At 46.0% G+C, this 15,203-nt stretch overlaps 1 protein-coding gene across 1 annotated transcript in view; it reads right to left on the reverse strand.

Annotated features, from left to right (window-relative positions):
* The window catches only part of me1 (malic enzyme 1, NADP(+)-dependent, cytosolic), a 66,008-nt gene that overhangs the window by 9,155 nt on the left and 41,650 nt on the right, over nt 1-15,203 (reverse strand). The window contains exons 6-10 of the mRNA XM_060064877.1: nt 9,221-9,324; nt 3,946-4,055; nt 3,274-3,371; nt 2,049-2,162; nt 924-1,029 (exon numbers count right to left, since the gene is read on the reverse strand). Coding sequence (XP_059920860.1) covers nt 924-1,029; nt 2,049-2,162; nt 3,274-3,371; nt 3,946-4,055; nt 9,221-9,324 — 532 coding nt within the window. The remainder of the gene's footprint in view (nt 1-923; nt 1,030-2,048; nt 2,163-3,273; nt 3,372-3,945; nt 4,056-9,220; nt 9,325-15,203) is intronic.

The following is a 15,203-nucleotide window of genomic DNA, read 5'->3' on the forward strand; positions in this document are numbered from 1 at the left end:
TTGTGGTCATGCATCTGTCTCGTCGGAGACTGCAAACGCGCTGTCAAAATATCAACTTGTCAGATTCAAATGCGCTCATGGCTCTTAAAGGGGATGGAAGATGGCACTCTCATTGGTTTATTGCACGTTACACCCAAACCACACCTACGGGTAATTAGGCTACTTCAGTCCAACCCTTTTTAGATTTGCGCCGGGCACAAGAGTCATTTATGCGCCGGTAAAATAGCAACATCGCGCTTGGCACTTCTCACTTGCGTTTCAGACCGTTAAAATAGGGTCCATTGCGTTCATAAATCGCCAATATTTGCATGCATTTACTAAGATGGATGTGTTTTGGATGATTTGTACAGAAAGTATGATGTACTTTCTCTCCAGACTGGTCACAATGTAAAAATATTATGTATATATTATTATTATTATATAAATCTATTACAGCTAACTACACAAAGCCTGTTGACAGGAGAAAAACATGAACGCTTTAGGGGCTGTTATCAAGGATGTCCCTGGCAGATGAATGAGACGGTCCCTGCCTTGACGGTCAAAATAGACTACTAACTATGTTTATAGGCAAACATGTCCTCCATAATGCGCCCATCACTGAAAGCACTAGAAAGGGGTAAGGCTGCTTCTCAATTAAACTCAGCAGAGAACCAGGTGTCCCTGATAGAGGAATTACACGGGTCCCAGCTTTATCCCTTCGCTTGAAATTTGGTGCCTTTCACCAACAAAACTCACCATTGAAATCTTTGATGCCCTTTTGAAGTATTCTGGTAAGACAAATGTCTGTCTTCTTAAAATTATTGGTTCATTAAAAAAAGGGTGCTTTCCTTTCTAAATGTCCTTCTACATTCTTCACTTCCTCCAATCCTCACAAGACCGTCTTTTGGCTCTACAGAATAATGGAAAGGAAACGTGTTACCTACCGATGATGGCCGTGGGTTTTAGCTCCTTCACCACCTCCTCCAGTCTCCTCATTTGGGGATGTTCATGAGCAAACCTCAGCTTTTCATGGGTCAGGCTATCTCGTCCCTAAAGCACAGAGACAAAGACAGAGACAAACACAGAGGCAGTGACCGAGACATAGTCAGAGAACAGGAAGGATTTGCATATGTGTAAAGACAACTGGTGAATGGAAAGAGTGGTTGAGTGAAGAAGTGAGTTATTGATTGTTTGTGTGAGTGAGAGAGTGAGTGTGCAAACCTTCAAAGGCTTAGGCTGTGAGAGGTGTAAAAAAGGCAATGTCAACAACTTACAAACAATTTATGTGTGCAAGATTAAACTCTAAAGTCACACCAATGTAAGGGTGCTAATGAAAAATGAAATAAAAATCGACGTTTGATTAAATTGTTTCATCTTCGAAAGAGGGTTTTCACTCAATTGACTTTCCCAAATCGTGCCCACACAATGGTCGGGTTGACATTAAGAATGAAAGAACATTAAAGTCCAATCCATGACATATTATCTTATATCCTGCTCCACACCGCAAACCTTTCTGGAGATGACTGATATAGACCTTTGGTTGGTATTATACATTACATGTTCACCGTTCAATGGAAGACCGAAGATCAGTGTCCGGGCTCATGGGCTCAACACAGAACCCCACATTCAACTTTGTCTCAGCTAATTCGGCGGGAAGCTCAGCTTCAGCATATGAGTTAATGCATTTCTAATCCTTTTTTTATATAACAGACGGGCAGGGTCTGGCTCTCTTCTCTTGCACTCTGCTTTCCTCCCGATATATTTCCCTTAGCTTGTGCCACCTGCTACTCATTTTGGTTGACTGCATATTGTACACAGCAACCCAATACTTGACAGAGTGAGACTGCCATAAAACATTAATGTGACAAAGATCAATACAGCTCTTTAGCTCTCCATGCTCAAGAATCTAATAATAAGAGTATGGAGGTGGTGCAATTTTCCATCAAAAGGTTTATTCAAACGTCAAATGTGTACCTAATGGGAGAGAGGGATTGGTTGCTTTAGTGTGTGCATGTGTATGCGTGTGTGTCTGCAAACTCTGCATGCACAGAACCATAGAGTCAGACTACCTTCACAATGAGCCCCTTGGAGTCCACCATCCAGATCTTTTTCAGACAAAGCTCCTTGGCAAGTCCTTCCTTTTCCATCGCCATGGTGATGAGGTCAGCGATTCCCATGGCTGCCTGGGTAAAGAATACAAGTGAGTTTGTCCACTGCTGACCGTATCTATATAAGAGATATACCGTGACACTGGATATAACACACAATGTAATACTCAACATTGGTCAACTGACCAGGCCTTTATAGGAAAGAAATGCTCCCACAAAGGTTTCAACATGTACCAGTAGCACAGAGTAAGCACAAATGTATAGATATATATATTTTTAATGCATTAGTATTTGTCAACAACAAATGCTAATGCACAATGTTCTATTATTCTAATACCTCCCATTCAACATTGCTTTTTGCTCTGATAAAGGTTTCAACACGTTCCATTAGCACAGAGTGAGCACACTTATACTGTAAATGTATATTTATATTTTAGAGCACATTGTATGGGTTCAGCTAACTAAACTTTCAGTATTTTTTTTTTTAATATCTTTGGGAACTTTCAGACGGTTCAATATCTCAGATTTGGGCAAAGCTGATTGGCTCAAAATGGCGTCACAAACAATTTCTCAGATGGGGCAAGCCTTTCTTTATATTTATATATCTTTTTATATCTTTTTTTTACTGTGGTTAATTGTTCAATTCATAGAAAAGTCATTATGTTAACAAAAGCGATTCAACAAGGAAACCCAAATTCCTCCTCAGCCCCCTTCCCAGCCATACGTGTTTTGCCGGATGACCGATAGTTTCAACAAGGTCGTACAACGTTACCGTTATCGTACAACGTTACCATTATCGTACAACGTTACCGTTATCGAACAACGTTACCGTTATCGCACAACATTACCGTTATCGTACAACGTTCCCATTATAGTACAATCTCACCGTTATCGTACAACGTCACCTTCCGAAGTGTCTCATCTGCGTTGATGCGCGAACGCGTTCAAGTTGGAGCAACAGAAACTCTTCCCACTTCCCCTTTTTCTCCAACTTAACGCAAACGCGGCAATTACTGTCATTATTATTCCCAGATAGATAGATAGGATCACATCTTGACATTGATGAGGCTGCTCCGGATTATCACTGGGTGAGATGTCATAATAGCTCTTGCGTCTGAACAGCCTGTGCGTCCCTGCCTATGCGTCCTTATCAGGACGCCTTTCTCCCGCGGGACAGCTCTCATACCTCCCCGGCTCCCTGGAAGACGATGGTGTGATCGCACATCTTGCTCTTGGTGATGCGCAGGGCGGCCAGGAGGCCGGCCACGGCCACGGCAGCGGTGCCTGCAGGACAACATTAATGTCCATCAACGTTAACATGAGGAATATTAGTCTGTGAAAACACAGACGAAAACAATGGAGGCGTTATTGGAGGGAGTGGCGGACAGCGTGATGCTCATTTCAAGATCGACCTTCTTGGTTGTTGAAAAGATTGAGGATGAGGAATGAGGACGGTGGATAATACGGCTTGTGTTTGGGTCGATTTTCAGTACCACAATGCTGTGGGTGACATTGAACTGGAGCAGAACAAATAAAAACCTGTGTTGGTGGGCTTTCAGAGGCATAATGAGATGCCATGCGAGACGCTTTTTGTGTCCAGCTCAACAATGGAAGCAAAAGATTTAGAATAAAAGCACTTGAGGAGAACATTACAGGAATGAATGGTGGTAGATAGACCACAGGTGGCAGATGAACAGATTGTTTGGCAAAATGGATGAATGACCGGACAACAACAAATACATGGATCTGTACAAGTAACGATGACGTCTGTGGGCATGCAGATACAGGGTTGCATTTGAGGAATAGCTGCCTCTCAGCTTGATCCTGTGTGCACAGGTTCACAAGAGTGTGTGTGTACCTTGAATGTCGTCGTTGAACGTGCAATACTGGTCCCGGTACTTGTTGAGCAGACGGAATGCGTTGACATTGGCAAAGTCTTCAAACTGAATGAGGCAGTCCATGCCGTACCTTTTGGTCATTAGATGCAGCACAGAAGAAAAAAACAAAATGCACATCCAATGGATATTAGAGCCTTGGCTTTCAAACAGCATGTCCCTCTTAAATGTACTAATTTACATACAATTATCTTGTCAACTACCAACCAAGGATTAATGGAACATAAATATATAAACATGGAACACCCTTTCCCCCCCCACACACAGACACACACAAACAAATACAAACACTCATCCCCCCACACACACACACACACACACACACACACACACACACACACACACACACACACACACACACACACACACACACACACACACACACACACACACACACACACACACACACACACTGTTTAAGTTGTGTTATTTGACTCGTTTAGATTGAATGGGAGGCAGGTTGTGCCGGGTCTCTGAGGACACAGTGGGGTTTTAAATCACTTGAGTGCTCCGTCCTGCGGGGGGCGCCCTCCCACGGCCCTAAAGATCCCCGGAGCAGCAGAGAACCAAAGGTTGTGTGAGGAGGTCACCTTTGACGCTGCAGCGCGCCACGGACCACGGACGCGCAGCAGGGACACTTCAATACAACTCAATTTAGTTTTAACAGGCGGACACCTGCTCGCCTGGCTTTATGTTAGCACCTGATAATGGCTGTTGACCGAGACAGAGGTCTGTGCTTTATCTCCCTCATAGGCCGAACCTCCCCCCCCCCCCCCCCCCCCCCCACACACACACACACACACACAAACACACACGCAGAACTCTCCTATACCTCATAGAGGACATGGAACAATACTGAGCCCACCCAGTGGCCTGTTTAAACCAGCAGGGTGCTGCCTTTACCGTCCGCTCTCACGGATAACTTACCACTCACATCCCAACGCAGAGTCACAGCAGCAATGCTGAGGTGCTCGCGTGTGAGCATGAGTGTGTTTGTGTCCTTGTGTGTGTGCCACGCAAAGTGTTGTCAAACAGAAACAAGCACAGCTTTGTTAGACTGTAAAAGGGTATATTCCAGACAGCGAAGCAGCATCTTCCACAGATGTCATCTTTATAGGACAGATGTGGAACTGTTCTGTACATTCATGGTGTGCTTTGTGTCATGGATTTTAAAGAATCATTGTATTAATCAGTTTATTGTCGGGCAGTGGCGTTGTACAATACCACTTTACTGTATTTTGACTATTATTGCACCACTTGGACTATGTGTACGAAAGCTCTTTGGTTCGTATAGAGCATTTGTGGATGATGAAATCCCCTTCAATGCTCTACTGAAGCCCTTACATTCCTCCCGAATAGCGTTAAAATGCTCTGGCCGTTGCCCTAATGCACTGTAAATCTCAAAGCAACAAAACAGGTAGTAAAACCTTTATGGCAGTCAAAGCCCAGTATTAAAGCGACGACAGAAGAAACTCTTTGAGCTGTAAAACAGCCTTTTCAGTGGCCAAGTGAATGAGAAAGTTGGAACCGAGCCAGGCTAATACCGGTAGATCAACAGCCTTCGGTAGCGCTACAGCCAGGTGCAGGCCTGTCAATCAAACGAGTTCAGGGGTGCAGAAGCAAAAACAATCAAGTGCAGAAATGGCTTTCACACGTCACACAGTCCCTCATGGGTCAGTGTGTTAGTAACGGGCACCGCAGGGGGCCCGCACCGCCGAGAGGCTGCCCAGCTGCCCACGGTCGAGTGAAATGTGTCTCCCATCGGGGCTGAGAGAAGTCAGGAACGGGCGGTGAAGGGCTGCATACGTGGAGACCAAACAATGGAGCCCAGAGTGGAGGCATAATGTTTTCATGAGCTTTTGGGGACCGGCGACGGTGTGGGGGACCGGCGGTACCGCTCGCCCTGCGTTGCCATGGCGCCGGCCCCCTCGTCACAGCGCCCCCTAGTGTGTGGATCTACCCCTGCACCACAGGGGTCATCTCGGTTCGGCAGCAGGGGGACATGTTTCCCCGCGTCCACGGGCCAACGCGGCAGTCGCGGAACAAAACCCGGCGACTGCTCTGTCATCTGCGCGGCGAATGACAGCGATGATGTCACGCCTCTTCCAGCTGTCAAGGGCTGGAGTTTGAGGCTTGGACATCGAACGGGGAAAAGAGAAAATAGATATTGCGGGATTTACTGTTTATTTTCGCATCGACTCTCGCTGGGGTGAAATGCAGAGAGAGAGAGAGAAAGAGAGACAGAGAGAAACTTTTTCTCACGTTCCCAAAGCCGTCACTTTTTCCCCTGTCTGAATGGACCCGGCAACCTCACAGAACCCCACAGAGGACAAAGCCGAGACACTCACTGATTTGTAACTCTAACCATTAGAGAATAGTAGGAAGAGAAAGAAGGAACGGTTCACTTCTTTCTCTCTACCTCATATTGTTTAGAAAGAAAATAAGAAAGAAATAAGTAAAGAAGTTCAAGTGCTACCTGTCTGATAAGAGAAGGGATATATTGGAATTAACTCTGTACAACTCTCCTCTTCCATGGCCTTTGTGGAAAGCAATCTCATATTTATAGGTAACTATATAACTAACTATATTGGTCGAACACATTTTGGTTTGGAAAGAAGAAGTATTATTATCTACCCAAGACAGATTACAGATTCAGAACTTCTACATTCTCCTCTTCCAGTGTAATGTCAACAGCTATATATTCTGGCCCTGCCAGCAGGCCAGGACAACACAACTAGGGAACGACCTTTGGCCCGGCATTTGGATGAGAATAACCCCCCTGCACCGGTAAGGTACAAAGCCAATCTAAAACATGAGAAACTGACCTCCCCTCTGCTTTTGTTTTGCTAGTAGACGTTGTAATGGAAAATCCCTTAGCCTATTCTGGATCATTAAATATTAAAGGCTGGTAGAGTTCTCATTGCTCACTCGACCAGAGAGGAGACTGGTGTATGCAAAAATCCAAACAGGGTTATCCATGGTTATCCATGCTTCTTTGCATTTAGGAGTCTGTCCTAGACCCAATATCTCGTAAAGAATCACCACGACGACTAGGATGAAGAAAGAGTTCCCCAGCCCTTGTGGATGCAATGAATGAGAGACCAGAGAAGGTGGTGTTCAGGGACCTTAAAGGTGCCGGACCCTCGTCATGGAAAAAAGACCACAAAGGGCCAAACAGAGGGCCACACGGGACGAGAACACTCCAACCACGGCACTAGATGCCTTGTAGCTGCTGTGGTGCAACCTCGGGATATTATGGTATACTGTTGGGATGGGATTATTAGCATCGGAGACTGTGCCAAGTCAATGAGTCGGCACACGGAGACAGGTCCCGTATGAGAAGTCCTTTAACGCGTGACCCAGAAACCTGGAGGAAACTCGTCGGGCTCCGTTGGAGGTTTTAATGAAACCCGAGCCGGGGTCTGGGGGATCGCCATGGTAGCCCCATATACCCCCGAGGCTCACGGGGGAGGACCAGAAGAAGAGTGTGCGTGTTGGCGGGGGAAGGAATGAGCGAGGAGGAAGGCCCTCCACACACACACACACACACAGAAGGTCAAAGACAAGGGCACCTCTGTGCAAACACAGCTGTCCGACCCGTGTGTCTGTGTGTGTATGTGTGTGTGCATATACTAGCGGGCTGCATTGGCCGGTTCTTAATAAATCCTCCGTCCAACTTCGTGGTCTCCAGAGAACCCACGTCTCTCAGCACACGTTATTTCTCAAATCCCGCCGCTGTCATTATGGACGCAAATACTGCTGCATTCTTTCCCCTTGCCCCGCATCGGTCATCATTGATCTTCAATAGAGCTAGGAAGCAAGGAATGTTTGATCGATGGGAACGGATATCATCAAAAGTCTGGGTCGTGGCTCCGTTTTTTAACAGACAGTTTTTGAACTACGACAAAAACCCACAAAAACAACAACGGCATATATCGGTCCAAGTTTGGTCCAATTTGGTCCAAGTTTCGGTATTTCTGCTTTCTGACAGGACGGTAGCGACCCCTGAACTCACTGAGACCAGAGGAGCCTGTTGTCTCCCTCCTAGTAGAACCAATACTTATATTGTCCCCTTTCACTTTCAACGGGTGAAGAAAATAACAATTCCCGAGCTGTCACTGTGAATGGCAGCAGACACCATGCTGAAGAACAACAACCACAGACCTCTGCTTGTACAGGTGAGAAAAAATAAAGAACGATTTCTGTTCTCAATAGGAGGACTGGTTAGCAGACCTTAAAGACGTTTCAAGAACTTCAATACAAAAGCATGTATCTTCAAGGTGGCCTTTTGTTGGACAAAATGGTCCTATGCTCATTGCTGATGAGCTGTGGGGCTTCAAATTACCTGAACTCTTTCCCCCGGTTTCTTAGAAAGCCAAACATACAAATGTTTTTCTGAGGGACAGTAATTATTCATTCAAATCAAACCCTATCATTATTTATTTTCAACCAATGCGTCGTCTTTTCGGGAAAAACCATTGCACCTCCCTATAGTTTGAAAAGGCGACCCGGTTATTAAAGAGTGGCGGCTGGTTCTTCTGAAGCCAGCTGGAGAGGCCCCAGACCAAGAGTCTCTCTCTCTCTTTCTCTCTCTCAGTCCCTCTTTCTCTCAGTCTATCTTGCTCTTATTCTCAGTCTCTCTCTCTCTCTCCCTTTATTTCACTTTCACTTACTTTTCTCTTACTCTCTGAGCGAGAGAGGTGGCATCTGAGCGAGAGAGGCGGCATGCAGGATAAAACACATCAACACCAACAGAGACCAACAAAAACGACCATTGGGCCAGGGTGCTCTATAGGGTACCAGACGCGTTGGTGGTAGCCGGCTGATTCTTGTTAGCAAAGGTGTTGAACCGGTGTTGTCCAACACTGCAGCAAGCACCTTCTTCATGTGCCTCAATATATTTCTCGAACCCTTTCCAATTCCGATGGAGTTCATTTGATTTATGTAATTCAGGTCATTGCCCTGTGCGGATCAAGTGCAAGGGATCAATTGTTTGGTGAGAGGGACCGGACAGGCCATGATCCGTTGGTCGAGACCAGGTCATCGCTTGTCTGGACCAACTCATCTAACAAATATGCTCTGCATAACCTGTTGATCCCCGTACAGCTGTAAGTTGAATCAGTATCGGTGACAGCAGCAGACATCATCGGAGGAGTTATACGAGGTAATATGTGTGTGGAAGGAGGGAGGGAGGGGGGGAGAAAGAGGGGAGAGGGGGGAGTGCAGTGCAACTCCCACCTGTCGGTCACAGCCTTCATGAACTCGTCCAGCAGGTCATCGTAGGCCTGGCCCCGCACTCGCTTGTGTCTCAGCCCGATGTACAGAGGGTCCTTCAGCAGCTCCTGCAGAACACACACACACACACACACACACACACACACACACACACACACACACACACACACACACACACACACACACACACACACACACACACAGCGCACACGCGCACACACACGCACACACACGCACACACGCACACAGAGTGGTGTAGTGAGGGCATGAAAAGAGGAAGGTGACAAAGGCAGAGATGAGACCGACAGAGATGACGAGAGGTAGCAGCGACGGGTGGAAATCCACCCACGTGAAACAAACTACTTGGAGGAGGTTGGAGGAGAGAGGAGCAGAACTGAGCTGCTCCTCCCGTTTTGGTATTCTACCAGCACATCATTGAGGTCACGCGCCTCCGAGGAGGGAACAGTAAAAGCTCATTCGTCCCACGCCTGAGACATAGGCGGCTACAACAGCATCGTTACCATGTATCCTTCCCACTTATTAAAAGTGGTTTGCTGTAATTTACACTCTGTACATATCATGCTTTTCTCTACTTATTTTTGACCACACCCCAATATTTTTCCAAAGTCTGGGATCTCTGGCACCTAACCAAAGAGGGGGGAGGATTAACACTCCCTTGGCTGTTAGATTCAGCACACTACTCCTTAGGCTCAGCTGATGAGGAGCAGACAGATGTGAGGCCAAAATAAACATACTCTTTAAAGAATTATCGTTTAAGATGAAAGCCTGACTGAAAAGGAATAATAGACTTGAAGCCCATCCATGCTGGGACCCCAGCTCTGTTCCTGTCTTCAACTCTAACCCAAGGATCTTTCGGAGGAACACCCCCTGTTGCTTCCACTTCAAAGAAGGCCCATTGCTTACCATGTGTTGTGGACGGCATGCACACACAACTACTAACTGACGACGTGCGTGGGTTCTCCTCTGGTCCATGCTCATACCATGCATGAATGACATTCCATATTTTTCATAACTCTTTGTTAAAATACAATAGGTAGTACGCATTTTTGTTTCCGAGTCCAACACCTCACCACCCCATGGCTCCCCAACACCATAGACATACTCTAACCAAGCCCATCTGGTGCAGTGAATACGCTCCGGGAGGCTGTAGATGGTACGCAATTTTGCATTTGTACATTTGCATTTTGGGAGGGGGGAGATTAAACTCCTTATGCACGTAAACCCCAGCCGAGTTGGAAACAGAAGTAAGACAAAGTTGATATTCAAGAGTTGGAGAAACGGGGGACAACTTATTTTAATACTAAGAACCTTTCAGTGGATAGGAGAGGTAGGCAGTAGATATTAATAGTTTTAAGGTAAGTGTTTTGTGTGTGCAAACGTGTGTGTGTGTGTGTGTGGGTGTGTACAGACGCATGCGCGTGTGTATGATTGTGTGGTTGCATGACATGTATTTATGGGAGAAAAAATAAACAGTGGAAGAGACACAGAGATAGAAATGAATAGAAAGAGAGAGCGAGTGTGAGAGCAAGAGAGACACATTTGGACAAAGAGTGTTTAGTAAAACTGCACCGTAATTAGCTGAGACAGCCGAGACAGCTTCGTTTCCCTCCGTACGGTATGCGGTCAGCTCTGGAAGACACAGCCGACCCAAACACATCTCACCGTTTCAAAATACGCTCCGAATGTAAGAGCCAAGCGGGACCCTATCATTACAGCCTCAGTGATTTCTTTCTTACACCCCACAGTCAACGTAAACACACAGCGTTGACCCGAGGGTCTGTACACATACAGGGCCCCTTCCCCTCTGTGATCTCATGAGCAAAAGGGGTGAGCGTGCCATTGCTTGGCTCTCTGATAAGCCTGTTTTGGTGCTCGCTGCGCCCGAAGCCAAACGCAATCAACACCGCCTGTTTAAAGGTGAAGAGGGGCATAGGTCCCTCTGTGGAATGTGGATTGAAACTGAAAACCTTTGTATCAAAAGACCCGAGGCGGGGGGGCCATGGCTCCGCAGCCACCTCTGTCGAGCAATACTTTTTACCCTGAGAATGGGCTACGTCACACACCGGCGAGAGAGGGATGTGTGGAAATGTCTTCTGACAGCTGGAAAGCACAACAGAAAACATGGCGTGCCTCTGGTGCCTCTGGAGATGATGGGTATCTGTTTCTCACCCTCCCTCTCGCTTTCTGTTTCTCTGTCTCTCTCTCCCTCTCTCCCTCTCCCTAATAGGGGCTAGAGTGGGGAATAGGGGCTAGAACGTTGAATAGTTACTAGAGTGGGGAATAGGGGCTACAACATTGAATAGTTGCTAGAGTGGTGAATAGGGGCTAGAACAGTGAATAGGGTGTCGCGATTGCTCTATGATTTGCTCCCCAGGCATTGGTTCTTAGACAGGTGAGGGGCGTGGCGAGCGGAGCTGGGCACCGCAACGTGGGACACCTGGACCTCATCAACTAATCACACTCCTTCTTAAGCCTGGCGGGGACTTCTCGTCGGCGCCAGATTATTCCGTCTCATTCGGTATTTTGGCTGACGTGTGTACATTGACCCTCGATTCCCTAACCTGATTTTGTGATTCCTAAACGTTGTGTTATCCTTTCGCCAGTTCCTCGCCAGTGGACCACCCCCGGACCGCAACACTCTCCGGTGCCTCCGCCAGCTACGCCCACCCGCTCCTGTCTTCGCCTTGCCCGCTGGTTATCTTTTGAGTTCTCCTTTACTGACAATAAACCGCGGATTGTCCGTACTGTCTCTGTCTCTGCATCCTGGGTCCTAACCAACCTTTTCACCAACCGTAACATAGGGGCTAGAGCGGTGAATAATTACTAGAGTGTTGAACAGGGGCTAGAGTGGTGAATAGGGGCAAGAGTGGTGAATAGGGGCAAGAGTGGTGAAAATTGGCTATAGCGGTGAATAGGGGCTAGAGTGATGAAAAGGGGCTATAGTGGGGAATAGTGGCTAGAGTCGTAAATGGGGGCTAGAGTGGTGAATAGTGAATAGAACGTTGAATGGCTAGAGAGGTATTCGTTTTCGTATATGGTCGTTCATGTTCTGTTGAATCAGATTGATTGGTTACTAATTCAACACAAAGGGTTAATTTGTTGCTGGGAACCTTTACAGCGGACCTTTACATCACCACTGTAAAGGTGAGTGTCACAGTGCTCTGGACTCGGGCAGGCCCACCCAGCAGCACTCACACAACAAGCACATTGTCCCGGATGATATCATCAGGCTCTCATTTCAGTGGGTGCTTTTGTGTGTGAGTGTGGTGTGAGTGCTTGGGGTTTCTGTGTGTGTGTGTGTGTGTGTGTGTGTGTGTGTGTGTGTGTGTGTGTGTGTGTGTGTGTGTGTGTGTGTGTGTGTGTGTGTGTGTGTGTGTGTGTGTGTGTGTGTGTGTGTGTGATATTTGTGTACGTGTGAGTGCACCCTCTGTCCATCCCCATCAGGGGGTTCAGCTCACACTTATATTTCCAATTTCAAATTTCAAATAATTACTTTAGAAGGTTACTACACCAAATCCAACCAGTTTTTTTTCCGCATAAAATATGGACGTAGCGTCTGTGACGTCGCTCATTGATTCACAGACAATCGTTACGAAGCCCTAAATTACACATTGTGGGGGCCACCATTGCTTGATATTAATTGCAACCAGGAGTGAAACCAGTCCATTTTTGGCTCAATGAGGGCTGGAATTTAATGGCTGCCTCACAGTGGTCTAAGTTCAAAACTCATTACTACTTATCTCTTTAATGACTTAAAGCTGACAACGGGACCTTTTCAAAATAGATAAGTTGGAGATGAACTAGCCGCCGGAGATTCTAACCGAATGAAGAAAGAAGAAAGTTAACTTTTAACTTTCTGCGTTATATTTTGGAAAGGTCCTGTTGACAGCTTTGAGTCACAATTTTCCAGTTGAATGGTATTTTTGCAGCCAACCACAGCATGCCACCAATAGGCCATTAGATGAACTGCACGTTAGTATCTACAGTGAGACACCTATAGGCCGTTAGACGAACTATACGTTAGTATCTACAGTGAGACACCTATAGGCCTTTAGATTAATTACAAGACAGTGAGCCACTTATAGGTCACGATGAATTACACGTTAGTGGCATTCGCTTGGTTTCCACCATTAAGCTTGTTGTGTTGAAACTGGACAATGATGCCTTTTCACTGTCACTAGGACTTTTTGCCACATCATGCCAAATTGTTTTGGAGAGCAAATCCATTTGAGAGCTGCAACATTTGGCATCATTTGACACAAAAGTCATCACCGCAGGTTGGAAAAAAAGTTTGATTAAAAGTAATGGTAGACAAAAGATAGTAATGGAATAGAGGCGGGCTGGGCAGGTGTTAAAAAAAAGAAAGGTCAATTCAATCCACAGAAAAATTATGTATTATATAGCCGCCCACTTGCTTGTCTCCTTCAGCTAACTACAAATTGCTTCCTTCAAAAAACTGAATAAAAACGACAGAAGCAGCAATTCTAGCAGCAATTATTTATTTTATGATGAATTGGATTTCAGTAATGGCTTAGAAAACCACATTTCCACGGTTCAACACATTCAGAGATCCTGTTGGACATACAAGTCTTCTGAAATGTCTAGACCCAACTCATGTTTATTTTCTTACAGCTCACTGTGTGAAGAGAATATAACAAACCATACAGTGCCAACAGTTAAAAAACAATGTCTTCCTGAAGTCTGCTGGCAGTTCCCTGATTTCTCCTTATGCAAGATTTCCCCATTAGTCACAAGACAGACTCTCTCTCTCTCTCTCTCTCTCTCTCTCTCTCTCTCTCTCTCTCTCTCTCTCTCTCTCTCTCTCTCTCTCTCTCTCTCTCTCTCTCTCTCTCTCTCTCTCTCTCTCTCTCTCTCTCTCTCTCTCTCTCTCTCTCTCTCTCTCTCTCTCTCTCTCTCTCTCTCTCGTTCATAATTACCAATCTGTCTCTGGCCCCCAGTGTACATACCCCCGAGAATGCTTCCTAGCACAGTGAGATTCCGGCAGCGGATAACAACAGCCGGCCAGGGGATCTCAATGTGAAGCCGTTCCAGAGGAACACAACAATGTTCGAAAACACACTGCCGCTCTATTCAAGATTTCCATGTGAATAAATGTCTGCTAAGTCACTGTATCGCTGGGTGAGGTAACGCAATGGTGATTGAGCCTATGGCCCACGCATGAACGCCTTTGTTATTGCAGTATTATGAAGGTTACTAACTGGCTGTCTGTGGCAACTCCATTGGTAACTATCTGAACAATAACTGCTAATCGCCAAAGTTGTCGCCAAAGAGAACGAAAAGGAACTTTATATGGTTTAAACTTAGCAGGCTAATGATGATTCTACAGATACATGTAGCTTTAGTCCTGCTGGGGCTTGAAGTCAACCCCTTACCGGTAGGGACTATATCATCATATCATATATCATTAAAATGTTCAAGTACTGTAAGTAATGAAGGAGGGAAGCTGCTTGTTGGGTCTCATTCAAAGAAGACTTCTGCTCACGGTGAAACCCCTGGGCCTTGTTTACCGAGCACTTTACACAAAACTAGGGCTGCATTACCATATAATTGTTAGGCTTTCAGTTCAATATTCAACTGTATCCGCAAGAGAACCAAAACACTTTTACTGAACACTGGTATAATTGGTCTGTCACGCAGTAATGCACCACTGTTGTGGGGTTTGCATTCATTATGGGTCTGTTTAAGGTCCATTGTCGGTTATGATTTTGTTATTCTGCCCCTTTTACTTTTGGTTTCTCCCACTCACACTGCCAGCAACATCTGCCTGTTCTCCATCTAACCCTGCACGGTGCTTTGGAAGGCACGCTCAACCAGAATGTGAAACGATGCTAAAGACTCACAATGAAGCCTGCAGACCATTGATGAAATACATACAGAGAATACAAAGCGTGAAGTAAAATAGGGGATATGGAGGAGGACCTGGCAGCAGGACTGAACCGTGTGA

The sequence above is a fragment of the Gadus macrocephalus genome, chromosome 11 (assembly GCF_031168955.1).
Source record: "Gadus macrocephalus chromosome 11, ASM3116895v1".
Lineage (NCBI taxonomy): Eukaryota > Metazoa > Chordata > Actinopteri > Gadiformes > Gadidae > Gadus > Gadus macrocephalus.